General features: G+C 48.7%; 2 protein-coding genes and 1 long non-coding RNA gene across 9 annotated transcripts; 2 read left to right on the plus strand and 1 right to left on the minus strand.

The window, feature by feature from the left end:
* Window positions 1-31: 31 nt before the first annotated feature.
* On the plus strand, window positions 32-2,474 carry SMIM7 (small integral membrane protein 7). Its single transcript, XM_068174095.1, has 5 exons — window positions 32-102; window positions 562-603; window positions 688-740; window positions 1,338-1,428; window positions 1,834-2,474. Exons 1-5 carry the CDS (start codon window positions 77-79, stop codon window positions 1,847-1,849), a joined length of 228 nt encoding a protein of 75 aa, XP_068030196.1. The 5' UTR covers window positions 32-76; the 3' UTR covers window positions 1,850-2,474.
* A 2,456-nt stretch (window positions 2,475-4,930) lies between these two features.
* MED26 (mediator complex subunit 26) lies at window positions 4,931-26,273 on the plus strand. 7 transcript variants are annotated; one of them, XM_068173960.1, is made up of 3 exons: window positions 4,931-5,262; window positions 22,145-22,219; window positions 23,525-26,273. In XM_068173960.1, the coding sequence occupies exons 1-3, from the start codon at window positions 5,188-5,190 to the stop codon at window positions 25,202-25,204; spliced, it is 1,830 nt and encodes a 609-aa protein (XP_068030061.1). In that variant the 5' UTR covers window positions 4,931-5,187; the 3' UTR covers window positions 25,205-26,273. The 7 variants fall into 7 exon arrangements, with proteins under 7 accessions (XP_068030061.1, XP_068030066.1, XP_068030063.1 ...); XM_068173965.1 differs by lacking the exon at window positions 4,931-5,262 and adding an exon at window positions 5,895-5,913; XM_068173962.1 differs by lacking the exon at window positions 4,931-5,262 and adding an exon at window positions 8,138-8,260.
* Window positions 7,386-7,880, minus strand: LOC137463059 (uncharacterized). The gene is made up of 2 exons (XR_010993839.1): window positions 7,747-7,880; window positions 7,386-7,656 (listed from the first exon to the last, which is right to left on the minus strand). It is a non-coding gene; the product is annotated as an uncharacterized lncRNA (long non-coding RNA).
* Window positions 26,274-26,481: the final 208 nt, after the last annotated feature.

Raw genomic sequence — 26,481 nt, forward strand, 5'->3', positions numbered from 1 at the left:
GAGCGCAGGCGCCGCCGGCCCGGGCAGCGCCCGCCCCTTCCGCTTCCCCTCGGCCCCCGGAGCCGCCGCCGGAGCCATGATCGGGGACCTGCTGCTCTGCGGGTACCGGGGCCGGCAACCGCCAGCGGCTCGGCCGGGTTGGCCCGGCCCGGCCGTGCCTGACCCTGTTCCCGTCCCCTGTCCCGACCCCTTTCCTCCTTCCCGTCCGCCTTAACCCTTTCCACCCCCGTTCTCTCTCCCCAACCCGCTTCCCTGGCCTCACTCCCCTTCTCCATCCTCCTGTCCCTTTCCCCATCCCCCTTTCCCGACGTCTTTCACCATCCCCGACCCTTTGCCCCTTCTCCATCCCCGTTCCCTCGTCCTCACTCCCCTTCCCTCTCCCTCTTTTCCCATTTCCTTCTTCCCTTCCCTCGTTCCCCTTCCACCGTGCCCATCCCCCTCTTCTCCGGCCTTATTCCCCTTCCCCGACCCTTTTTCCCCGTCCCCCTATGCCCTTCCCCATCCTCATCCCCTCTCCTTGCCCCTCTGCATCCCCGACTTCCTTCCCCGTCTCTCCCGCAGGACGCTGCTGGTGAACGCCGGTGCCGTGCTCAACTTCAGGCTGTAAGCGAACGGGGAGGGCAGCCGGAGGAACGGGGAGGGTTTTTTGGGAGTTCACCTGCCTGACACGACCCCTCTGCCCCGCAGGAGGAGGAGGGACACGGAGGGATTCGGAGAGGAGCAGAGGGAACCCACGACCGGTAACGGAGGGGATGCGGGAGCCGTGCACAGCCCTGCCCTGGGCCGCCAGGACACGCACAGGAACGGGCTTTTCTGGAGGAAATCCTTGGCCAAACGACAGTTTTTCCGCCCCTTTTTGTTGGATGTGAATTGCTGTGGGGCTGGAATAACTGGTTTATTAACTTGTAAACGGAAATGAGAAGAAACGCACAAAAAGCACATTTCTTTCAGCATTTTATACCTGTAGGTGCCTGTGGTAAAGAGGTAACGCTCTGCTCACTCCGTGATTGCCGTTTCCACGTGGATCCACCTGTGTTGCTCCCTTGCAGCTCTGTTTGCTGGTTAAAAATCCCAGAAAGCCTTTTTTGGTCTTCCCTTTTTAGCAGTGTGACTTCTTTTTATAATTTTTTGGTAATTTTGCCATGTATCCTTACAGAGTTGCACTGAACAGAGCGTCCATCCTTCACATACGACCTCAAATTTCAGTCTGAACTTCTTGTTTGGTTTTTTTATGTTTTTTTTTCCTCTCAGAGTTGCTTGTGATTTTCAGGCAGTGCTGAAAATATCACTTGTCAGTTGTGTTTTTCATGTCAAAAGCTTCTCCTCTTGATTTCTAGGTGACAACATCAGAGAGTTCTTGCTAAGTCTCAGGTATTTCCGAGTCTTCATTGCCTTGTGGAATATCTTCATGATGTTCTGCATGATTGTGTGAGTAACCCTGTGCAGCATCTTCTCACTTGGTTACGGAAAGTCATATATTGGCACTTTTCTTGCACATTTATCTCTTTTCACATCTGTCTCTCCCATTTGTTTTTTCCATAATTCTTTTTCACTTCACTTCTTTATTTCACTTTTCAAATATGGGTTGATCTCACTTTTTTTTGCTAATGTGGGCACCTGTAGTGCATGGAAACCACCTGTGCCAGCACCTGAGTCATTCAGCCTCAGGCAGAGTGTTGTTTGTTGGGGGTTGATCAAATCAAACCGCCTGGGTTTAAATTTGGAGATGTTTTTCATTTTGGGGTGGGGTGGAAACCCACCAAGTAAATAAATCAGCCTTGCACAGGTGTGGCTGTTTCTCATCTTACTTTTTTTTTTTGTTGCATCCCTCAGGTTATTTGGATCTTGAAAGCCACCCATGGACACGTTGGAAGAGACTTTTGGCTGGGAACAAACTTTTCTAGAAGTAAAAGATTCTGCTGCTCTCCAGCTGCAGCCCCGGGCCCGTGGGACACGCTCGTCCCCTCCAGGTTCCTGCTCTGCCGGGGCTTGGAGCCACAACCTTCACACAAATGATCTCAGCTTCACTGAAAGAGAATTTTGACTTGGTTTTCTAAGCTCAGAGTGAGAGCAGGGGAGAACTGGAGCCGGTTTTAAGCCTCTGCCTCTAGCAGCTGGGGCTGTGCCAGCTCGAGTTACCCCTGTCCAAGTCACACTCCTGATTCTCAGTTTTGTGTAAAAGTTGAGCAGAGCGTTCTTGTAACTTCTCACGTATTCCATTCGTTTTGTTGGAGGTGTAGAAAAGGAATATTCAAGAAAAAAAATGCCATTCTCACCTTCTCCCTATTTTTCCAGAAAAAAAAAAAAGCTTTTTAAAAGAATATTTCAAAGATTTTTTTTTTTCTAAGCAATATGTAAGGGATTTTGAATGGGGAAAAATGGCAAAAAATAATTCTCTAAGCCAATGTTAAGAGATAATTTTGGAATAATCTTGGATTTGGTTGAATAAAGCTGTTCTATTTAAGGGTGAAATATATATTTGGTGTCACGTTCATTCTGTTCCAGGAGAAATTGATTCTGTATTAGTGTATTTTGGGAAATTGTAGCTGTAATTCTGTGTTTTAAGTTAGCCTCTCTGACCAACAGCTTTTCCCCAGAATCACCAAGATCATTTAAGAGAGTGGGGTGCTGAGTATCTTTTAAATCAAACTGTAAACTGTTAGTGGGGCTTCCACAGCTTCAGTTTCTTTAGCTGTTGAGGAGAAAGAAACCCGATTTAAATGATGCCCTGGCACAGGTTTTAGCGAGTATTTTGAATTTTACTTGGTAGTGAGACGCAAGTGTTGGGCACCTGCAGCATTTGACTTGAGTCACCCACCCTCTTGGGTGAACTGAAGTTTTCACATTAATGAAATATGACAGGGGAAGGGTCATTTGAGAGATGCTGTAATGAACCCAGAAAAATGTACAGACAGGCCCTTTCAAATGTGGTTTGAGCCATCTGGAAATATGTACAACCTTTGCTTAACTTTAAACATATTCATTGTAATTTCGGTATATTTTAACCCTTTCCTGATTGTTTAAAATGAGACAAAAAAAAAAAAAAAGTGTACTGCCAATACAATACAGGGATTGAACCAATATAAATCTCGGAAAACATTTAGTGCCTGATCTTAATTAAACCAAGTGTTAAGGGAAGGGTGGATGTGGCATCAGTGTGTGTGTGACCTGCTGGACACCCCTGGGCTCAGCTTTGAGCTAGGGGGGTTTTTATTCTTCCTCAGAAAAGCGGTGACTTTATGATCACGGGGGGTTCCACTGCTAAAGGAATGCAGTTTTATCACCCTGCACGCACCGTGTGGCTCCAGAGCGTGCTGTCCCCACAGGACTCCAGCTGTGCAAAAGTTGTGATTCAGCCTCGAAGCAGCTGCTTTAAAATAACGAAATCAGAAGTCAACTTTCAGCTGCTCTTAAGTGCTGTGGGAGGTTTTAAGTGCCGCAGTGATGCTTTGCTGAGGGGACCAGAACACCCCTCACACCTTCCCGCCCCGCGTGGTGCCCGCAGGGGGTTTATTCCCGTTATTTATTCCCATTATTCATTTGTCCCCGCAGGGTGCTCGGTTCCTCCGGGGCCGGGCGGGGGTCCCGGAGTGGCCACCCGGCTCCCGCCGCCCCTCTCCGCCGGCATCGCCCCGCTCCCCGTGCCCCACTCTCCCCCTCACGGCGCCCCGCCTCAGCGCCCTCTCCTCCAGCTTCTTCGTGCTGTCCCCATGTCCCCCAGCATCGCCCCTGTCCCCCCAGGGGTCCCTGTTCGCTGTCCCCCAGAATCGGCGCTGTCCCTTCAGGGGTCCCTGTTCGCTGTCCCCCAGCATCGCCCCTGTCCCCCCAGGGGTCCCTGTTCGCTGTCCCCGTGTCCCCCAGGGGTCCCTGTTCGCTGTCCCCGTGTTCCCCCTGTCCCCTCAGGGGTCCCTGTTCGCTGTCCCCCAGCATCGCCCCTGTCCCCCCAGGGGTCCCTGTTCGCTGTCCCCCGTGTCCTCCAGGGGTCCCTGTTCGCTGTCCCCATGTCCTCCCTGTCCCCTCAGGGGTCACCGTTCGCTGTCCCCGTGTTCCCCCTGTCTCCCCAGGGGTCCCCGTTCGCTGTCCCCGTGTCCCCCGTGTCCTCCAGGGGTCCCTGTTCGCTGTCCCCATGTCCCCCCTGTCTCCTCAGCGGTCCCCGTTCGCTGTCCCCGTGTCCCCGTGTCCCCCCTGTCCCCTCGGCGGTCCCCGTTCGCTGTCCCCCCTGTCCCCTCAGCGGTCCCCGTTCGCTGTCCCCGTGTCCCCCCTGTCCCCTCAGCGGCCCCCGTTCGCTGTCCCCGTGTCCCCCCTGTCCCCTCAGCGGTCCCCGTTCGCTGTCCCCGTGTCCCCCCTGTCTCCTCAGCGGTCCCCGTTCGCTGTCCCCGTGTCCCCGTGTTCCCCCTGTCCCCTCAGCGGCCCCCGTTCGCTGTCCCCGTGTCCCCCCTGTCCCCTCAGCGGTCCCCGTTCGCTGTCCCCGTGTCCCCGTGTTCCCCCTGTCCCCTCAGCGGTCCCCGTTCGCTGTCCCCGTGTCCCCCCTGTCCCCTCAGCGGCCCCCGTTCGCTGTCCCCGTGTCCCCCCTGTCCCCTCAGCGGTCCCCGTTCGCTGTCCCCGTGTCCCCGTGTCCCCCCTGTCCCCTCAGCGGTCCCCGTTCGCTGTCCCCGTGTCCCCGTGTCCCCCCTGTCCCCTCAGCGGTCCCCGTTCGCTGTCCCCGTGTTCCCAGCCCCTGTCTCCCCCTCTTCCCGCGTCCCCCCCCCCCTTTTCCCCCTCACGGCGCCCCAGCCCCGCCCCGCTCCCCCACCGCGCACGCGCGCTCCCGCCGCCGCCCGCCCTCCGCCGCGCACGCGCGGTGCGCGCCCCCGGCGGTGCGGGCGGGCGGGCGGGGGCCGGGGCGCGGCGCGCGCACGTCACGGCGTCGGGCGCGTCCCAGGGAGCCGCGCGCGGCGCCGGCCCTGCCCCCAGCGCGCCCCGCGTTCGGCCCGAGCGGAGCGGAGCGGAGCGGAGCGCTGGGCTCGCCCGCTCCCCCCGGCCCCCCGCGCCGCCCCCGCCCCGCGGGGAGCGAACATGCTCCTCCGGCTCCCCGAGGCCGCCGCCGCCGGCGAGTGAGGAGCCGCCGCCGCCGCCGCCCCGGCCCGGCCCGGCCCCGCCGCCCGCCCGCCCCGGCCGCAGCCGCAGCCGCCCCGCTTCGCCCAGGCAATGACAGCGGCTCCGGCCCCGTCCCCGCAGCAGATCAGGGACCGGCTGCTGCAGGCCATCGACCCGCAGAGCAACGTGAGTACGGGCCCCGCGGGCCCCCGCCGCTCCGGGCCGACCCCCGCCCGGCGCTCCCGCCGCGACGCCTTTCTCCCCCCTCCCGGGGCCTCCGGGGCTTCCTCCGGGGCCGCCCCGGGTGTACCGGAGCCTCCGCTGCCGGCGGTAGCGCGGAGCTCCCGGCGCGCCGTCCGCCCGGGGTCCCGCAGCCGGCGGCGCCTCCCGCCCGCGGCCCCCGGGCCGGGAGCGCAGGGCCGCCCGGCCGGGGGCTCCGGAGGCCGCTCCCCGCCCGCCCAGGGCCGCGGCCGCCCCCGCCCCGCCGCCGCTCGGCGCCCCGGGCCCGGCCGGTGCTGCCCGGCCATGCGGCGGGCGGCCCGGCCGCCTCCCCACGCCAGGCCGCGGCTCGGGCGCGGCCTGCAGGGGGCTCTGGGCCGGCCCCGCCGCCGCTCGCCGGGACCTTCCGGGGCGCCCACCTGTTCCTCGGGCCCCGAGGCCGCTCCGGCCGCGGCCGGGGGGAACCCCGGGCTCCGGCGGTGGCTGCGGGGCTCTGGAGCTGCTCCAGCACCGAGCAGCCTCGGTCTTCGCTTTTATCCCTTCCTGCAACGCCGTAATGAGCTTATGTGCTTCTTCTGGGATGTGGTGTAAGCACAGAAGTCAGCGTGTATTTTACCTGTAAGTGGCCTTAAGTGGCGGTTATCCAAAGGATCATTTGCTCCTTTTAAGGGTTTTTTGGCTCATCCAAGCAGTTCTCCGCTTAGGCGTTTATTACTGTGAGAGGACTGCAGGGCCCTCAATCTGTCCAATTTTTGAGTCTTAGATCAACGCTCACCGCCGCAGGATGCCAAGGTGGGTCTGTCTTGGCCATCTGCAGTTTGTAGGGGCAGCCTCTGGTTCATCAGGCTGAATGTGTACGTGTTATTTTAGGGGCTGGGGTGTGTGAAATGGTGCTTTGGTTCTATTAAACTCATACCTGCTCCTGTCTGAACAAGTGCTTTTTTGTGATAGACCTGCATGAAAGTCCTAAAGTAGCTAATAAAGTTATTGTCATTTGGAACCCCTCCCAGAGCCTGTGTCATGGGGACTGAAGAAAAATCACTCTGGCCTTGTAGGTTCTGTAGAACCCCCTGGGCTGGGCATCTGTGGGGAGCTGCAGTGTTACACACTGGAGTAACAGTAACAAATCGTGGTGGTAATTGTGGGCTGTTAAATGTCAGCGTTGTCTGAGTTTGCAGTACTTTAACATGGATCTTGCTGAAATGTCAGTTAGTGCACTTCATGAATCCTGTTAGCTCTGAGCTCTCTTTCTGTGGCTGCAGATTTTTTCACTCTACATGAGACCGAGTGCCAACCTACTTTAATAAAATTCTAGCAGGTCTGTGGTGTCTTTTGACTTCAGAACTGTCAGCTGCAGTGGTTACCCTAATTCTGGTGTTACTTTGTCAGACACTGTGGCTGTGCAGAACTAAGCAGCCAGGAAGTCAATTTTGTGATGGATACTCTTCCCTTTCTCCACACGCTGATGTTTCAGGATGCTGTTGTGAGAAGACTCCAAATAACCAGGCAGCTCCCTGCAAGGGGGGGCCAGAGCTCCCAACAGGTCAGTAGCCCCTTAAGTTTAGGAGTGATGTATGTTAAATTATAATTCTACATACTTGATACTTATCCAGGGCAATAATTGGTGGCAGAAAAATCAGCCCATTGTTCCAGAGTGCCTGTAGGCAGGGTCTGTCTTCCAGTTTAACCTTTTCTTGGAGGAGAGCAGAGGTGGTGTAGCTGAGGTTCATTGTGCAGGCTGAGAGCTCAGACTCTTGGCTCCAAAGCACATGGAATATGTGGTGGTGTTGGTTGTTCACTACCTGGCACGTCACTGGCACAGAGGGAAGAAAAACTTACATTTTGAACACGCTTACAGAGCTGATTTTGAGTTTAATCACACTTGGACACCGTGGTGAAAGTACAAGAAGCTGCTCTGCTGTTTTCCTGCTGGGAGAGTCAGTGCAGCAATGAACTTCTGTGCCTGCAGGGACTCATGGAAAGCTCCAGCTACTTTCTGCTGGCTCTTAGAATCTTCTCCTGACAGAATTACTTGTGTTCAAACCTACAGCATACATTGTTGTCACCGACTTCCTCATTTACCAAGAAGGTCAAGCTTTGAGGCCTAGATTTAATTCAAGCTTTTCAGTGTAGTTGGTGTGTGTGTTGCTGGAGAGGCTGAAAGCTGCACCAATGGTGTCAGATGGGCAAAACCAGTCCAGTTCTATGGGGCTGAGGAGGGAGGAGATGGTTGGTTCTTCATGGTGCTTTACTGTAGGGTCTGCAAATTTAAGCTTCACTTAAATTCCCTAACACAGTCTGCCATTGTGGATATTTATTCCTGAGTGGTTAGTTGGATCTTGGTCGACTCACAGGTCATGCCTTAAATGGGAAAAAAAAAAAGGACATAAGTTTCTCTACCTCTGTTGGGTTGAACTGGTCAAAATAATTGTTTCCCCAAGCTTGCAGAACCTGCTAGCCTCAGGAAATCATCTCCTGTGCTGATTGTTCATCTCCAGCTGCTCCATAAAGCCCTGCTGACTCGGGAGCAATATTGAATTTATACATGTTTAGCACTTGAACCTCCTCTAGTAATTGCTGCAGAATATATTTATAACTTAGTTTCTCACACTTAGAGGTTACCTGTGTAAATTCTGAACTATTTCAAAGGAGACTTATAAGAAATAAGCTATTTTTAAAAGAACTTACATCATCCTAGAAGCCACCCGGGATGTCTGGTATTGTGTCTTCATTTATTCAGCCTTTTCTCCTCGAGGAAACATATGGGCAAACCACTTCTGCTCCATGACCTAAGCACTGAGTACCAGCATCACTTTCCTTCCAAGGCTTCTGTGAGAACATAGCAGGAGGCGGAGGAGAGCAGGAGTTCTGTTCTGTGAGGTCTAACAGGGGAGATGTTCCTTGTTTCTGGTGGGAACAAGGCTGAGAAGCCACCCCTTCCACCCAGAAGAACACCTTTGCCTTGGTAACTCGTGCTCTGTGCTCCTGGGGGAGTTAATTCCCTGATGTCAGGAGTAATGAGAAATACTGGTTTTTGCTCTGTGGACAAGCCTGTCGTTTCCAGCCAGCTGCTAGAATTGTGCTTGCAATTAACTGGTTCCTCATGCTGAATATGTAGCAATCTGTTCCTGTTTTTAAATATTAGATAATAACTTCATTATTTGCCATTAGTACCCCTCTGTGACACAAACCCAGCTTTGGTTTGAGTAACAGCCTGCATTGTGTGCTCCCTGTGAGCTTGGGCTTGGCTCTAGCTCAGGCTGTGCTTCATGCAGTACCTCAGCTGGGCTTGCTGCACAGACCTTCAGGAGTGGTCCATGGCCTGAATTATTAATAATTAATTGGCCTGTGTGTTGGAATATGTTGGGTGGTGCATTGGCATGGGCTGATCTCCCAGCTGGCACAGGTTGCATGGTTAAAGATGCTCCCGTGGCTGTTTTCTCTGTTGGTTGTTTTACCAAGGTGCTGGAGGCAAAACCCCCCTCACCAGTGGTACAGGTGCTTTCCAGTAGTGTCTTAAGAAGGTGCAGGGCACTGCTGCAATAATATAAATATAGAAAGCAGGGAAAGCTGGTGCTTCACTTCCTGAGGGTCTCAGTGATTTCTTTGGATGCAGGAAGTGTTATGTGTGGGCGAAAGTAGACTAGGAATGGCTCTTGCTTGAGCTTTATCCTTTTCTGCAAGCCCTAATGAGCTTTGCAGTTTTGAGGGAGGTGCAGAGAACCTGTTGTACCTCTTGCCCTCTTTGTCCCTTTCCTCACTCGCAGCTCATCTTGTTTGGAGCAGTCTCACGTTTTGTACATGAAGGCAGCAGGTTGTTCCAGGTGTGTGACAAAATGCAGGGAGCTGGGGAGCATTTTCTAATGTGCAAGGTCTAAAGTGTTGTTATCATGTCAAGGTTTAGTTTCAGATAAAAGATTTGGGCCTGATGGAGAGAGTCCCATTGTGTTCATGTTTTTTTTATAATAACTTTAAATGAGGTCTCTGTTTCTTAGTGCTCTTTATTACAAACACTTGGATTCACTTGAATTCACTGTGTGGGGGTGATGGTACAGTTGATTTGAATATTGCTTGTCCACTTCTTTCTGAAACAGCTTATTTGCTTAGTGGCAGTGCAGGCTGTCACTTCTTGAGAGGGGTTGGAAGGTTGGAGGTTTAAAAACTTTCAATTTGTACAGTGCCCTTTGCAGCAGTGAGGCCATTCTGAACTTTGAGGCTGCTAAGACAAAATCTGAGTGAACAGAAATATCAGAGAGTTTAAATTGAAGGGTCAAAGCAAGGGGAATGCCAGACTGCTTTTCAGTTGTTAATTCCTTGAAACTCCCCAGGTTGCAGTGATGATGGCAGTAGTCATTTGCTCTGAAGCTCTAATTTGAGTGTTTGTTTCGGCAGCAGTGACAATTTAAATAACACCCACTTCTTATTCCTGCTCCACACACCCATTTTATGTGTGCAGGATCATGTGGTGAACTGAATGGAGGAATTCATCAGGATTTAAAGAAGAAAAAAAGGCAATGTATGGATCTTTTCCCAGGTTGTTTTTGATGTAGCTCAATTATTTGATAAAACTTTGGGTGCATCACAAATAGTTTTGGCAGCAGAATTGGCTCTTAAAGTGTGTAAGTGAGTTTGGAAGCAGAAAAGAACAGCATCCTGTGAAGGTGCGGAGGCCCAGGTGCCCAGAGCAGCTGTGGCTGCCCCTGGATCCCTGGAAGTGTCCAAGGCCAGGCTGGACAGGGCTTGGGGCAACCTGGGGTAGTGGAGGGTGTCCCTGCCCATGGGAGGGGAATGGAATGGGATGGGCTTTAAAGTCCCTTCCAGCCCAGCCCAGTCTGTGATTCCATGAGGAGTGGAATGTTGCTGCTTCCTGGGTGCTTCCCTGCTGCCTTGGGACCTGGCAGGAGGGAGGTGTTGTCACCTGGAAAAGTTAACCACACCTGTCTGGGTTTTTTGAGGTGACAGTGGCTGCCTTATGGTCAAGTTTCACTTGCAGAGCCTTTTTTTTGTTGCTGTCACTTGTGTGTGGTTCACAGATGTCTGGAATTATCCTGTGTTTGTGGGCATGCAGCAATACAGGGGCTCTGAATGTGTCCAGGAATAACTGCTTGGAAACATCTTCACAGCCGGCCCAGGAGGATGCTCCTGAGTTGTAAGTCATGAGTCAGCTCTGCAACTCAAGAGTAAACCACCACCTTCCCACTAAAGGCTGTGTGGACAATGCTCCAAATGATCAAAAATTGCATTGATTCGGCTTGAACCCCTGTGCTTACACCAGCTGAAGCTGCAAGTGGAGCTGGGAGAGCTGCTGGGATCATGTCCCCACCTCCAGCTGTTCTTGTTCCCTCCCTTATGCTGACCCAACCAAGGAACTCACCTGGCCAAACCCTACCTGAACAGGGGCTCCTCAGGGACCCCTTTCCATGCCCCAGCTCCTCCTGGGCTCAGAGATGTGGCAGTCCTGGCACAGGGTTAGGGAATTGTGTGGCAAGGAGAGGTGACAGTGGGGTGGTGGCAGCTCAGGCTACCCTAGAGCAGCTTGAGCCCCCTCACTTTGTCAGACTGGGTCATCGTAGGGGATCATTAAAGACCTTTTTAAATCCAAATGATAAAACTTTGCAGCAAGCACCCGTCTGCACGTGCTGTACGTGGGCCCTTGGTGGGAAACAACGCTCTGAATGCTCAGAGGCTGCAGGGAAAGAACTCATTAACACATTTTTATTGGTGTAGCCATGAAACAGCTCCTCAGTGGAAGAACCAACATTTTGTAGGTACTATAAATATGGGGAATAACCTCTGGCAGTCCCCAGGAGCCACAGCTTGGAGCAGACAGCTGGTGTGCAAGGTGGGGGTCCTCCCAGGGGAGATGTGCTGGAGCAAACTTCCCAGGCAGCAGAGGACCTGTGGCTGATCCTTCCCAAGCTGCTCTGACTGGGGATGTTCTGGACCCTGTGTGAGGCCATTTGAGTGCACCTTGGCACACCTTGAAGCCAAGAGAGCAGGGAGCTGAGCAGGTCATCCTGGCAGGGCTGGAGCTGGGATGGGCATGGGATCCAGCTGGATCAGCTCCTTCTGCCAAGGCCCTGGAGCCTGACACCAGCAGGGGCTGGAGGGAAAACACTCCAAAGCTCCCACGTGGAGAGGGACCCAACCTGTGCCTTAGGAAATAGGAAGACGTTCAGCTTAGGCTGTGTTTCAGAAGTCTGGGGCTGGGATGGGAATTCCAATTTGCCTTTTTGGGGGGGTTTCGTCCGGTAAGTTGAGGATGAGCCCAGTTTAGGGGTGATGAGGTGTGCGTGGTTGCCTCTCTTTGGGGTTTTGCTGTGGCCACATGACACAACAGCACTGTCATTCTGGCATCTTTGGCTCCTGATCAAAGTAGCTCCACTGCAGCTGAAGCTTTCTCTCCCTGTGAGATCCTTTCCCAGTTTCTTCAAGAAGCTGCTGCAGGTGGCAATCAGTGTTTCTTTCTTTTTCAGGAACCACAAAAGTTTCAGGGGAGGGGAAGGAGGAATTGATTCTGCCTGCTGCAGAAGTTTGATGTTAGTCAAGATTCACTGCTTTTAAGGCATAATTACACCAGTACATTAAGTTTGGAGTTAAAATTAATGTCAGTGTAGTTTGTTTGGGTTTTTTTTTTACATAAAAACATGTCTGTTTTGGCTGATAACATTTTGCTGCTATCTCTTCTCACCAGTTATGTGCTTGGTGATAACACCAAATATACTCCTTCGGTCTTTATAATGTGGAAGGATGTGGTCCCACTTTTACAATTGGTCTTTAAAGAAATAATTTAAGGTAAAGGTAAGTAAGTGCCTCACATTCAGTGTAATGTAAATGTAGGTTTGTTTATTCAGTGTTCTAACAGCTAAATTACTCTTTCTGTGGGTAATTCATGCTTTTGGTGTTTGGAATAATATTTAAGTGCCAGCAAATTGCTTTAATTTGAGGTGCAATCTGCTAAAACCCGGCAGTGAGTTGGTGTTTTCAGGGGCACAGCTTTCACAGGGCAGCAGTGCGTGCCTGAGTGTGATTGTTAATATCAAAGTGTACAATTTTCAGCATGTCCAAACAGTCAGTGGTAGCAATTTCTGCTGAGGAGTCACTGGAAGTAAAGCATAATTAGCTCTGTTTTAGTGAACAGAGTTAACTAACCCAGCAGCTGGGGAGGAGGGATCCTGCATCCAAGGGATTCAGGGACACACTCAGCTGGGCGTGTTTTCAAACTTTGAGCTGTGGAGACGACTGTGCAGAGGTGGAAGTCTTGTCTCAGAGTGACAGCCAGCTCTTCTGTGGAGCTGCTTTCTCACATAGTTTCCATGCAGGATCAGCTTGCAGAGTATCACAGTTATAGTACAGGTCTGGAGGGTTTGATTTTTTTTTTTTTTAAGCTGTGGAAGGTAGAGGCACACGGTGTTTTCTCAGGTTGGTGATGCACAGTCATAAATTGTCTTTGGTGAACAGACTTCCAGCACATCTACAGATGTCTGTAACTCAAGCCATCACTTTCTGAGCAGGTCAATACATAACATTTCTTGTGCTCTGTAAATTAACTGCAGCAGGAAAGGACGGGGGATGTCTCTATATAACTTGTCATCCTGAAAGTTCCAGGAAAAAATAATATTCCAGTATTGTATTTAATCCTTGGAGTTGATTGTATTTAATCCACAGCTAATTCTTGAACAGAGTTGAGCACAGTGAGGTGGAGGGGAAGATGCAAGAGGTGATGTTTCAGATTTCTTTGTGAAGGTGGATGCCTGCAGCTCATGAGCTGAGCACATGCTCAGGAGCCTGGCTGCATCCTAGAAAACTCAGTGTCCCTTGTCTTGTGAGGAAGAGTTTGTCTGTCAAAATGGGAGCTTTGGGGTTTTGCCTTGGTATTCCCTTCGCTAGACTTTTCAAGACAGGCTGCCAGGAGGCTTAAGTTAAGTTTCACTGTGGCTTTCTGAACTGGAAATTAAGAAGTTTTTTGCCACTAGGTTAGAAATAAGCAGGCCAGGTTGGAGCTTCATGAATGTTCTGCCCCATCCCTGGAAGTGTTCAAGGCCAGGTTGGACCAGCCTGGGATAGTGGAAGGTGTTCCTGCCCATGGCAGGGGGGTGGAATGAGGTGGATTTTAAGGTCCTTTCCAATCCAAACCAGTCTGGGATTCCACAATTCCAGGTTCTGTGTTTAAATATTAAAGAAATGCAGATGAGAACCGTGTTCCTTGGTCCTGCCATGACCACATGGGGCAGTTGGCTTGAGTGGAGCTGCTTTTACAAACCCTGAGCTGAGAAGGCTCCATGCTCACCTTCCTCCAGGGAAGACTTTTTTTCCCAGCCAAAGGTAGAGAAGGCATTTTGTTTCCAAGGAGCTGATGAAGATTGTGCCAGTGGCTGGAATGGCCAAATATTCTCCAGGGATTACTGGGGGGCTTTGCTTTCCTGACAGGTGACATTGTCCTGAGGTGACACAGCCTTCAGAGAATAGAGGTATTTGGAAGTGGCTGACTGGCAGCAGTGTTTAATCTACAATTTGGAGAGCAGTAATTCTAGGAGATGTGTAAATTGATTTCAATTTTTTTTTCCCATATCCATAAAACTTGTTTATGGTGTGTGCTGACAAGAATTCACTATTGGTAACAGTTGTTGAAAGGATACAGTGACTTCTCCACAAACTTCCCCCAATTTGTAATGCTATTTTTCTCAGATTTTGTAAACAAACACACCATGCCTAAACTCTCATGAGCAGTTACATGAGCATCTTGCACTTCGGTGTGATGAATTAAAACATTCCATGAAGACTTCAACATTGTATTCACCTCAGCCTCCTCTGTCATTTAAGGAATCAGCTGAGAAACTTCCCTAGAAATTTGAGAAAAGTTGGCCTGCTGCATTTAAAGTACACTGATATAGTGGTAAATGGTTTTGCTTTTTAAAAAAGAGTGAAAATTCTGTATTGTGGGGACATTAGTAGGGCCTTTCTGAATTGCACTCAGATATAAACTGCTCTCTGTTGACAGCTCTGAGTAGATACTTCACGGGATGGGTAAAATAATGTTTAGGAACTTCACAAAGCTCTGGACCCCTTATTATCCAGTCCTTAAATGCACATTACATGATTTGAAATGCTCACCAGTTCTCTGGAGTGGATGAAGATGGAGCAGGTGGTCACAGAATGGTTCTGTCCAGGTGATGCCTTTAGGGGTCCTGTGGTACCTCACTGTGCTCTTACCTTAACCCAGGGAGGTACCAACAGAGAGTTCAGGTGAGTTCCTTAAGCAGAAAGCCCCAAGATCATGATGACTCAGAAGGGGCACATTTTAAGGCTGGATTTTCTACATATTCTGTGTTATTCTGCCTGAATAATCATCCAACTGCATTTCTGTCTTGTTGAAGTAGGACCAGTTGTTCCTGTGACTTTACTTGCACGGCAACGTCATTTTATGGTTCTCTAAATTTTGAAGCAATAATTTTGGACTTTACTTTATGGCTTGTAATAAATGATAACTACCAATATTTGTCTGGTTGAAGTTTCTGTACAGGGGGAAGAGAAGGAGAAATGATTATCCTGTAGACAAGGAAACTGTATCCTAGCTGGATGTGCTTAGCAGCAGTGCAGGGATTGAGGGGTGGCGAGGGTGAGTGTGAGGTGGCTGAAATGGTGACAGGGAGCAATGACAGAGCCTGAGCGGGGAGAGAAACCTTGGGCATTTCTTTTGGGATCACATGGAGCACACTGCTGGGGCAGTGAGGTTGGAAGTGTTGAATTTGTAGGTCTTTTACAATACAAGCTGTTTCCTAGAGTTACCTGTACGGATCTTTTTGAGAGGACAATTCTGAATTGCTGCTCTGAGTCTAGTTTGGAGTAGATGGAAAGGATGTGATGTGGTTGTGCTCCTTCTAGTTCAGTGTCTGTTCCCCAGGTGTAGGAGCATGGCTGGAAGGGACTTCATGTGGTCCATCACCTTCATGAAACAGCTCCTTCTGGACGTGTCTAATCTGTTCTTAAACCTCCACAGTGGCTCAGGAGACTATGGAGAGATTATTTTGAGTGCACTGGTAGCTCACTGGTTATTTCTATATGCAATCAGTATTTGTCTTGTTGCAAATTAGGCCAGTGAGCATAAAAACAGTTGATTAACATTTCTTTATTATGACTAATAATGCATAGGAAGGCTTATTTCAAGCTTCATGTGTCCCTTTTCTATTTTTTCAATACTGCGTGAAATGAAAACTTCAACTTTATGTTATTAACCATGTTTTCAAAACGTTATCATGCTGTCCTCTGACCTCCTCTTGGTGTATGTTCTTCTTGCACTGTTGCAGCTTGAGATGAAGATGTAATTCCAGCTGAATTTGATTCCTCTGTCATTCCTTACAGCTTGGAAAACAACACTAAATGATCTTGCTTGCAGTGTGCTGTGGTGGATGCCACCAGCAGTGGCAGTGGCTGCCTGGGGTTGTGCTCCCTGGTTCTTGCTCTGTTCCTTCAGAATTTTTGCCAATTGAATAGTATTTCATGTAGCCTCTTTGGCTGCTGGGTTCTTTAAAATCAGGCTAATGGATTTTTATTTGTCGATCTTCTCAGTCTGGTGGGGTGGGTTTACTGTGGGGTGTGGAAAAAGAAGTTGTGGGGGTCATATTGCAGTGGATCTTCTCTGTACATCTGCAGCTCAGGGTTGTCACTACAGTCATGATTCTATGGTGTTGTACAAAATGTTTAGTAACTGTTGAAGTCGACAGACAGGTATTTCTCTCTGTAGTAACAAAAATGCCTTTCAGTTGCTGGCTAATAAACGTGAATGGAGAAAAGTGTTTCACTGTTGCTGTTTTCTAATTGCCTTGAAGACCTTTTCCTGTAGCGCAGGGAACTGGAGGTGTGTCTTGTCTTCATAGTCAGTGTTTTACTACCTCTTGTACCATCCTCCTCCAGCGGGTGCTCCTTTTGTTGGGTGGTTTCCCCTGCCTTGGCCCAGCCTGGAGTCTGTTCCTGCTGTGCCAGGGGCCTTGGGTGCCTCCCTGGGAATGGGCCACGCAGAGAAGAGCTGGAGCGTTCATGGCACTCCCAGCTGCTGTGGATTTGTGTCTGGAGGCCCTTTGTGAGTGCCAGGGCAAGCTCTGCTTTGTGCTGGCAAGCTCCTCTCATTCTCTTGGCTGCTGTGGTGTCTGCCCAGCTCAGGGATGTGCGTGGGCACTGCCAGGAGGCAGCAGGGGAAATATTTCAGGCCCACTGGTTTCTTTGCACTGTGGAATTGTATTGGAATCTGACCTTACTCTCATTTGATGATCCTGGCTTTGTAAAGCATGTACAGGATGATGTTACTTTGCTATTAAGTGAAACCCAAGTACAAATAAAATATATGCAGATTGCTTTGACTCTCGAAAGTAGTCTGGGAGTTTTAAGTCCAGAGGTGTGGATAATCCTTCCTGTGCCTGGTCACTCTTTGGACTGTTCTTGGTACTCAAGGAGCATTTCTTCTACCCCTTGTTTTGCAGCACAAATTTCTGATCAGGTTTCAAAGCAGGAATTTCTCTGTCATAGAAGATTCTCCCAGTGAATGACTTTCAACCCAAATAATTGATTCCTTCAAGTTTAAAGATCTGTTTTACTAAATACTATTAGAAAACTGGCATCCACCTTTAAGAATATCTTTTGTGTACTGGTTAATATTGGACCTTTGCTTGGCAAACTGACTTTGAGACATTTTCAATAATATGAGCAAAGTAGTGCATGGTCATCTTTTTGGTATGTTGTGTCTGTGAATAGTATCTCGTGTTCCCTATCTTTAGACAACATCGTGTCACACTGGGGCTAGGGGGAACTGTTAATAGATCAGCTGCAAGGGAACTGAACTAAATACCAGCAGGTTGTAACCTGAATTCTAACTTGGTGTGTTTGGTCTGTACCTTTGAACAAATGACAAGGCAATTTTCTGTTGGTGGTGTGTATTGTCAGTGTCTGGTATCTCATAGTTCCTACACAAAGTGCTAAATAAACTCTGCACCGCTGTATTGCTGTTGTCACATTTAAATAAAGCCTCCTGTGAATAGCAACTTGTCTCTCCTCACTTCTTATTCCATATTCTAGATTATTGTGCAGCAAAGTAGCTTTTCTGCAAAAGCAGTGTTGGGGCAAGGTGTGACACTGAGGGGGGACCCCAGTCTGGGGCAGGAGCTGCTGTTGGGCTGCAGGTGACACTGAGAGCTCCAAGAGAAGGAACACCAGCCATGCCACCACTCCTGGAGCAGGCACTGCACCTCCTGGGAATCAGCTCTGCCTCCCTGGCCTCTCCTGCAATATTCACCTTGAACCTGGGATTTTCTTGAGCGTTTTCCTGCACTCCCTGAGGAGATACACAGCCCTGGAGCAGGGGGAAGACAAAAAAATGTACAAATGCTCCTGTGAACTTCTGTCTGGACCTTACTGCCACCAGAAACCTCCAGCTTGGCAATAGACACCTGGATTTGTGTTTGTAGGAAGAAAAAAGACCTGCTCAGTCTCCCACAGTGTCTCCACTTCTCTGCTGGCTTCTGTCACACTGCTTTGGTGCTACAGGTGGGACAGTGATGCAGAACTACTTTCTTGGAAACCATTGAAATTTTCAGTATTTCTGGATGTTCTGATGAAGTAGTTAAGTGTGATGGCAAATACCTTCTCTCCAAAGCAGGGTGTTGTGATACCTGTGTGCTCTGTTCACCATGCCCGTGGTGGAGTCAGGCTGTGATTGTTGTAAACTGTGATTTCAGGAGGATGGTGGTGTTAAACTTTGGTTTTAGAGGATTGTCAGTGATGGGCAACTCCAGGCCAAGTTTAAGTATCCTTTAGAAACTTGTGAAGGCACTAATGTGACCCTGAAGGATGATGTTACTGTATCAAATTATGCCTTTTAGCCCTGTTACCTGAACTTTGTGGTTGAAAAGAGCCTTTCTACCTGAAAAGCAGGAATCTGCATGAGCAGGGGTTTTTTGGAATTGTGCATTGAGTTTTTCATGTTACACAGAAAGAGCTGCTCCTCCTACTCCAGTTAACTCAGGTCTGGTTTGTTATTTATCACGGTCTAGCCAGGCATGCAAATATCTTGGGAAACAGTAACTAATGAAATATTAAAAAAAAAAGGAGATCATTGCTTTATTTGAGTGTCTGCAATAGAAAGTTTCTGTAACATTTGTTTTTCAGGCTGCAGTGAGAGAGTGTAGGTTGTGCTGTGTGTCCAGGCAGTCCCCAGGAGGACAGGAAGGTGTTCTGGGGGTGCTCACGTTGGTTTTGGGGTCTGGGCTGGCGTGTAAGGGAAGGAAGAGAATCAAAGCATCCCCTGGAGTGTGCTGGTCCCACAGAAAACATCCCAGCACCTGGAAGTGGTGGGAGAGCTTGTGTGGATGCTGAGCTTGCTGCTGCTTTCAGATTTCCTGGTGGAAGTGGAGGTGGGAGGGAACAGCTGCACCTCAACCTTCCCCAAAACCCCTTGGAACTGCTGTGTAACACCCTGAAATTAGTCACCGACTTAGTCCTGTTTTATAAATGCTGAAATAAGATTAAGATGGCAGTTAAGAAAAGAAAATTTAACTTCTTGATCTTTTCCTGAGAGTTCAGAAACCCCTGCTTTTGTCTGAGGCTGGAGTAAAAGCATTCAGTGCTTAACTTGGAAAAGATCTCAGCAATAGTGAGCTCCAGAGTCTGGCTGAATGGCTGGATGACTTAAGGAGCCTTGCATGGAATAAATAAGATTTGTTTTCTGTGGCTGTCATTAGGGTTGGCTGGAAAGGATTATCGTGGATGCCTCAAAGCAGATGTTCTCCAGTAAACTTTTGAGTGAATTAGTCTGTGTAGCAGTCAGTGCTCCCAGCAGGGGAGCAGCATGGGAGAATTTGGAACACCTTATCAATTACTTTTCAATTATTTTGAGCTCTTTGCTGTAAGCTCCTAAATGGGGGTTCTGGGAGTTGTTTTGGGGGGTACTTAGGGGTTGCAGTGTGAGCAGACAGAGGCACATAGAAACTAAAATGCAAATTCCTGAGTCACTGACCTGGGCAGTTACAGCTCAGTGTCCATAGGGAGTGGGGCTGAATTCCCTGTCCTGCTCTGCTCCATGGCACTTTACCTGTCTGTTCTGTTCCCAAAAAGCATCTTCAGTAGCCCTTTGTGATAATAAATGATCATTTCTGGTGCTGCTCAAAGCAGGGTGGTCTCCTGGCAGGTTTGGTGACATTATTGTCGGGTTGGTTATGTGACATTGTATGAATTTTATTGTAGCAGCTGGTTTAAGGTGAAGGTACTGGTGTGCAGGATGCGTGTGCTGCTGTTACCTCTACAGTGTCTTCCCATGAACAGGTGATACCTGAGGTGTTTTGGGAGGTCCTCTTGTTTCCATCACTGTGTTTGACTGCACTACAAGAAATTTCATAATATGTGTTATTTTAAAATAGGCAAATATGATTGTTGCTATCAGCTTCTCTTTATGCCACTTTGGATGGAACATTCTGAGAAAACTACACAAGGGGAAGGGAGAAGTTGTTGAACGTGCTTGAACATTTTATGTATTTATTTTCATAGAATTAAGCTTCTCTACAGGTCAAAAAAAAAAAAGGGAAAATGAGAGGAGCTGCTGGCAGTTGTCTGGGGTGTGAGATGTTCGTGCTCTGCTCAGCAGTTGCTCTGTGACAGCGTGTTCTCAATTGGTTACAAATGTGTGAGGAATCCAAAATGGGTGGTTTGTGTTCCAGCAGGAGCTGAGGGTGCAAGGCCACTTTCACTGTCCTTAACTGGCACCACGTGTCCCCCAGAGCAGGGAGGGAACTCACAGCCTGTCAGTGCTGCTGGGGTTTAGCATTTGGGGCATCCACTGGTGTGTGCCTGGGGGTGTTGGACAAAGGCAAAGCTGTGACTGGAAATTCCCTGACCAGTTTCTCCTTTCTGTAGGTGTGTGTGCACATGGACGTATCGCTTTCCCCCTCTTCACCTTCCGATAGGCCAGTGACCCTTTTTTTGCCATCAGTTCTTCATTTAGATAATGAATATTTGGGGATTACCAGTAACTGCAAAAAAATAATTGTACCAGTTAATGGTGTGTGCAACAGAGCCTTTTTCACTCTGGTAATTCATAGTCTGAAATATGTGCTGGGAAGGAGAGTATCGTGTTTTGCAAGTGTAAAAATATTTGTCTGGAAACTCCCAGAATTGAACTTTAACTATTCTAAGGGCTCTGGTTCTAAAAACTGAAAAAACCAACCCTGATGTTGTGTATTGCTTAAACTGTGGTGCTAAACTGTCCTTCCTGGGCTCTGAGGGCAGGGCAAGGGTCGGAACATGGAAGAAAGTCAGTGCACTGAAGTGAAATAATAAGAACTAAAATATGTCAGAATAGGTGCTCTTGCTGCTCTAAAGGTTAAGCAGAGTTTTACCAGGCCTGACCTCATGGTAGGGCTTTAAATATCTGCAGAGTGAAGAAAGAATCAGGACAAATTAATTCATCTTTGGCCTGGAGTTGGTTTTACACCCTATAGGAGTAAGAATTATTCAAAGCCTGCATGGACTTCAAACATAAGTTTGATAAAAGTGAATCAGGAAAAAATCAGGACAAGTGTTTCATCACTGACAGTGTTACCCAGGTATCTCCTAAATAACATTAAACTCCTAAATAGCACTAAACAGTCCTGCAGGGATGGACAAAACATGCTCTGAGCCCAAGGTTTTCTGAAGGGAGGAGACTTCAGCTCCTGGTTCCTGTGGGATCTTAGTGGTGGAGCAGAACTGACGTGGAAAAGTCAATTCTCACGCCAGTCAGTGTTTTTAAGAGGAGGGGTCGTGCAGGGGGGTGTGTGGCTGCGAGGGCAGAGCTGCCTGGTGATGATGATGATGATGCTGCTCCTGATGAGGTTTCAGGATGATGTGGGATCCCTGCAGAGGTTCTTGCTGAGAGATTTTTCTCACATGCACTGCACATCCAGTTGAGTCACAAATGCAATTAAGCAATAAATGAGAGTGTGATTCAAGTTTTCCTTTGCTTATCTTTTAAATCTATCTCCAAAGGTGAATTAGAAATTCCAGGTTTCAGCGCTCTTAACATCAGGTAATGGAAACAAAGATCTCTCTATAGGATCATAAACTGGTTTGGGCTGGAAAAGCAGTCCAAGATTAATGAGTCCAACCCAGCACTGCCATGTTTACCCCTAAGCCAAGCCCCTAAAACGTGCAGTGTGTGGTTTCTGATGGAAACCATTAAAATCACACATGTGCTGAGGATGTGCAGGATGCACAGCTGTGATCACAGAACCTGATCCTCTCCTTTTCAGGGGATGTGGGGTTGTGCAGTTCCTCCTCCCCATGTCCAGCCCCAGCAAGGGGTGGTGGAGTGGCTGAGGCTGGGGCTGGTGGTCTGGGGACACCTGCTGGGCACAGCCCCGGCCCGAGGAGGGACCTGCAGGCTGGAACTCCTGTGTGCAGTGCAGGAAGTGATTCTGGCAGTGGAGCTGCAGAGCAGTGCTTGGGTAAATCTGAAGGATTGAACTCCACCTTTCCCTTTCATGCTCCTGCTCCGCTTGGCACTTGCTTCCCGTTAGGTGTGCGCCGTTAATTGAAGCTTTGCAGAGGGGTCTCAGAACTCTGTTACTCAGTCACAGCAGTTTTACTGCCACTGTTTCCTTGGGTTTTACATAAGAGTGTGTTTGTTACAGCTCCTGCAGTTTCCAACTAGGTCAGTAAAAGTGTCCTTGTCCCTATTCCTTGAACAATCAGCTCCCTAAAGCCAGACAGTCTGATAGCAGTTGGTGATTAATGCTTCCAGCAATTATAAAGTGGAAGGTCTTAAATTACATTTGTTAACTAAGACCAGTACATGAAACATGAAGTGACTTTGTCTTCCTTGTTGCAGATCCATAACATGGTGGCAGTGCTGGAAGTGATCTCCAGCCTGGAGAAATATCCCATTACCAAAGAGGCACTTGAGGTATGTCACCCTCTGAAAATGATTTTTTTATGTGCATAAAAGGACTTTTTCCTGCCTTTCTAATTTCCATCGGAGCTTTTCTGGAAACAATAGATGGATTGCAAATGATTCACAATTAAGATATTATTTTGTCCCTCTCGTGCTGTTTCCGACATCTCGCTGAACACAGGGATCCTTTCTGGGCCCAGATCAGTATTCTGGGCAGCACAGTTCCTGTTTGTGCAGGGCACTACATTAATCATCACTTGCCACTGATTAATTCTCTTGCACTCAGCAATATCACCCGGCAGTTCTGGTCACCTTTGCAGACATTTGGTGACCAAGCACCTAAAATCTGAAATAGGAATAGAGTTGCTCTGGATCTGCTAAATTAATCTTAAATGCAGTTAAGCAGGTTTCAAGGCCTGATATTTGTGGTGAGGTCAGGTGTAGGGAGAGCTGAACTCTCACTGGTCACTCATACAAACAGTCCAAAGAAGTTTTATGGCTGAATTATGTATTTCTTTTTCACTCTTTGCATTGAAATCAGCGGTGTTCATGCTTTTAACTGTTGCTTAATTACAACTCCACCTGTATTTCAACGTATCTTTGACAGCAGGTTGCATATTTCTCTCACAGTCTGGTCTGTGTTCTCCTTTGAAGTACTTTTCTTAAGAAATCTGACTTGTGGAACAGTTCTTTGTTTTCAAATGTGCTTTGGGAACAATCAAACACTTCCTTCCGCTCATGAAACCACCTTGGGACACCCTGGGAATGTTGTTTAAATGGCTTTTTCATACGTTTCCACGAGGCTGGGAAGTGAAGGGAGAGGAGAGAGGTGGAGGAAAAAGGTAGGACACAACTCACACCTGGTAGTCAGGTTTGTCAAATGGAACATTTTATTATTAACGAGTTACTGTAACAGGCAAAGATCCTGGAATTCTTTTCTCTTTCTCTCTCTGCAGGTCTTATACTGCCTTGTGATAAACACACACACCTTTGGGTGCTGCGTTTCCCCTCGAATCTGAACCTGCACCCTTATTCTTATGGTCTTTTCTCATTAAAGATTTCCTTTCTGTTGTTTTTGCCACTTCTCCTGCTTTTACCAGGGAATAAAGACAGTGTGACTTGAAACCTACACTCAGTTTCATGTTGCGTGGCAGAGCACTGGACTAATCCTTTCCAAAAAAGATTAATTCAACACTTAAATCTTTAGTGTTTTCAACCAGGTGTTTCTCAGGGGTGAGCATTACAAAGCAGAAACATTCCTTAAGAATTTTGCTTGGAATGATACGTGTTTGTAAACCACCCTGTCTGTCTTTGTAGGAAACCAGACTCGGGAGGCTTATCAATGAGGTGAGGAAGAAGACATCCAATGAGGAACTTGCCAAACGTGCCAAGAAATTGCTGAGGAATTGGCAGAAGTTGATAGAACCCGTAACCCAGAACGAGCCAGTGCCAAGGGGGCTGCCCAACCCGCCAGGATCAGCGAATGGAGGCGCTCACAACTGCAAACCAGACTCACAACTTCCTGCTGTGCCCGGCGCCAAGCCCATCAGCGAACTGAAAAACAGGAACGATATCCAGAAACTAAATTCTCCAAAAACAGAGAAATTGGGAAATAGGAAAAGGAAAGGTGATCACAGGGACGGGCATCAGGGCCCTCCTCCCCCAAAGGTCTCCAAAGCTAGTCATGAAGTATTACAAAACTCTTCACCCCCTCCAACCAATGGAATTGGAGGTAGTCCTGAAAATTTTCCTAGTCCTGTAGACATAAACCTACACGCAGGGCCTGAAAGCAGCAGGACAGATCTCAGTGAAAACGATAAACACAATAAGATCCCAGTAAATGCTGTAAAACCTCACACCAGTTCTCCAGGACTTGTAAAACCTTCAAGCACTTCCTCGTTACTAAAGACTGCAGTGCTTCAGCAGCATGATAAATCAGAAGAAGCCACGGGCCCCCACCAGCCCAAGAGCCCACGCTGCTCCTCCTTTAGCCCCAGGAACGTTAGGCATGATACTTTTGCTCGGCAGCACACCACGTACTCACCAAAGGATTCGATGCCCAGTCCATCTCAAAGGTCTCAGTTGGCAGACGCCGCACCGGTGCCGTCGCCGCCGCCATCCCTGATGCAACCATCCACACCTCCCATGCCAGCCAAGAGACTGGAGTTCCCTCCTCAGGCGGCCCCCGAGGCGGCGCAGCACTGGCAGGAGCAGCAGGGAGCCCCCGAGGGCCAGCACAGGCACACAGCAGGGACACTTCAGCAGCACACGGCTCCCGGCTGCAAAGCCCACCCCGGGGAATCACACACGGGCTTCCCACAGGACACTTCCAGAATGGACAGTGACGATGCTGCTTCAGGGTCTGATAGCAAAAAGAAGAAAAGGTACCGACCCAGAGACTATACAGTCAACTTGGATGGGCACGTGATAGAAGGGGGTGTGAAACCTGTGAGGTTAAAAGAGAGAAAACTCACTTTTGATCCCATGACAGGACAGATAAAACCTTTAACACCGAAAGATCCTTTGCAGGTAGAAATCCCTGCACTTACTGAACAGCACAGGACAGAAACGGAAAAGCAGGAGCAAAAACCCAACCTGCAAAGCCCCTTTGAACAAACGAACTGGAAAGAGTTGTCCAGAAATGAAATCATTCAGTCATATTTAAACAGACAGAGTAGCTTGCTGTCTTCATCAGGAGTCCAGACTCCAGGAGCTCACTACTTCATGTCTGAGTATTTAAAGCAGGAGGAAAGCACTAGAAAAGAGGCTAGAAAGACTCACGTTCTAGCTCCTAACAGCAAACCTACAGACTTGCCTGGGGTCACCAGAGAGGTCACGGGCGATGACCTCGACAGAATACGTGACCACAACTGGCCAGGCGTGAACGGTTGTTATGACACACAGGGTAACTGGTATGATTGGACACAGTGCATATCCTTAGATCCACACGGGGATGATGGGAGGTTGAACATCCTGCCTTACGTCTGCCTAGACTGAGAGCAGTTCTGCTAGCCATGCTTTTTACACCTGCAGTTAGCAGAACTGGCAGACACGATGCCACTTCCAGCTGGAGAGAGCCTCCTGTCCTGGACAAACAGGCCCCACGAGCAGAGGGGGGGAGGGAGCTGGGCCTTTCCAGCTCGTTCCTTTAAATTCTCCTTTTGTGAAATGCTGCTACCAGTTTACTAACAATTGCAAAGGAAGGCATACGAAGGTTGATCAGTTGAGTTCAAAACTCTATGGCAAGCCAGCTATAAAAAGTGTTAGTCCCCAAGAAGTGAAGAGGATTTCCAGCACTTTCTGAATGCCGGAAACTTATTACAGGCAGGTACAGAGAAAAATTGTGGAAGTTACCTTAACAAAATATGCATCTATTTATTTGACTTGATTTGGGTTTTTATTTGGCAGTGAGATATTCGAGAGACAATGTGCAAAAACTGTAGTTTTATTTCTGTCACATCTCTGAACATGATTGCGTTATTTAAGAGTCATGTGGTACGGAGATTGGGTTTTAAACAGCAGGTGTTGCACTGCAGGCTGGGCCACCAGCTTCAGCTCAACATTCCATAGGCATCCACATATTTTAGTCTGGTTTCAGTTTAAATCCAGTCTCTGAGAAATGCTGCAAAAACTAGATGTTTAACGATATTTTTTGATCCCACCGCCACCAGCCAAATATTTTTCCTCCTTTTCCCTTCCTGCAAACTTATAGGTAAAAAAACAAAAAGACAAAAAAAACAAAAAGACAAAAAGAAAAAAAAAAAGAAAAATCACCTTTTCTAGAATCTAAATGTAATGAGGGTGCTACAAGTTTGTAACTGTACTGTGAGAGGGAAAAAGGAAGCCTGTTTGTATGCTGGAAATATACTTGTTACCATTCCTTTAGATATTGTTTGCCTTATGGATATCCATCATAAACGCAATTTGCAAAAACAAAGAGCCTTAGTGAATGTACAGTAACTAGACTTCTGTGTTCCTGGGATGCAGAAGGGAGCAACTTTGCTATTTGGTCCTTTAAGTGGACACGTTGTGATATAAATGTGGAAATAAAAAAAATTTGCACAAACCAGTTTGTGAATTATTTATATACACTCCACTCGTTTCCCCACCCCGAGTTTGCTCAGTTCAGCCCAGCTCTGGGAGCCCTGGCACTGGGGACGGGGAGGTGGAGCCGAATCCCTCGGACACTGCGGTAGGGAGAACGGGATTGTCTTCCAAGAACCTCGGTGTGCCGTCCAGTCACACAGGGTGCATCTGTTTTAACTCTGGAGACT

Source organism: Anomalospiza imberbis, chromosome 27, assembly GCF_031753505.1.
Source record: "Anomalospiza imberbis isolate Cuckoo-Finch-1a 21T00152 chromosome 27, ASM3175350v1, whole genome shotgun sequence".
Classification (NCBI taxonomy): domain Eukaryota; kingdom Metazoa; phylum Chordata; class Aves; order Passeriformes; family Viduidae; genus Anomalospiza; species Anomalospiza imberbis.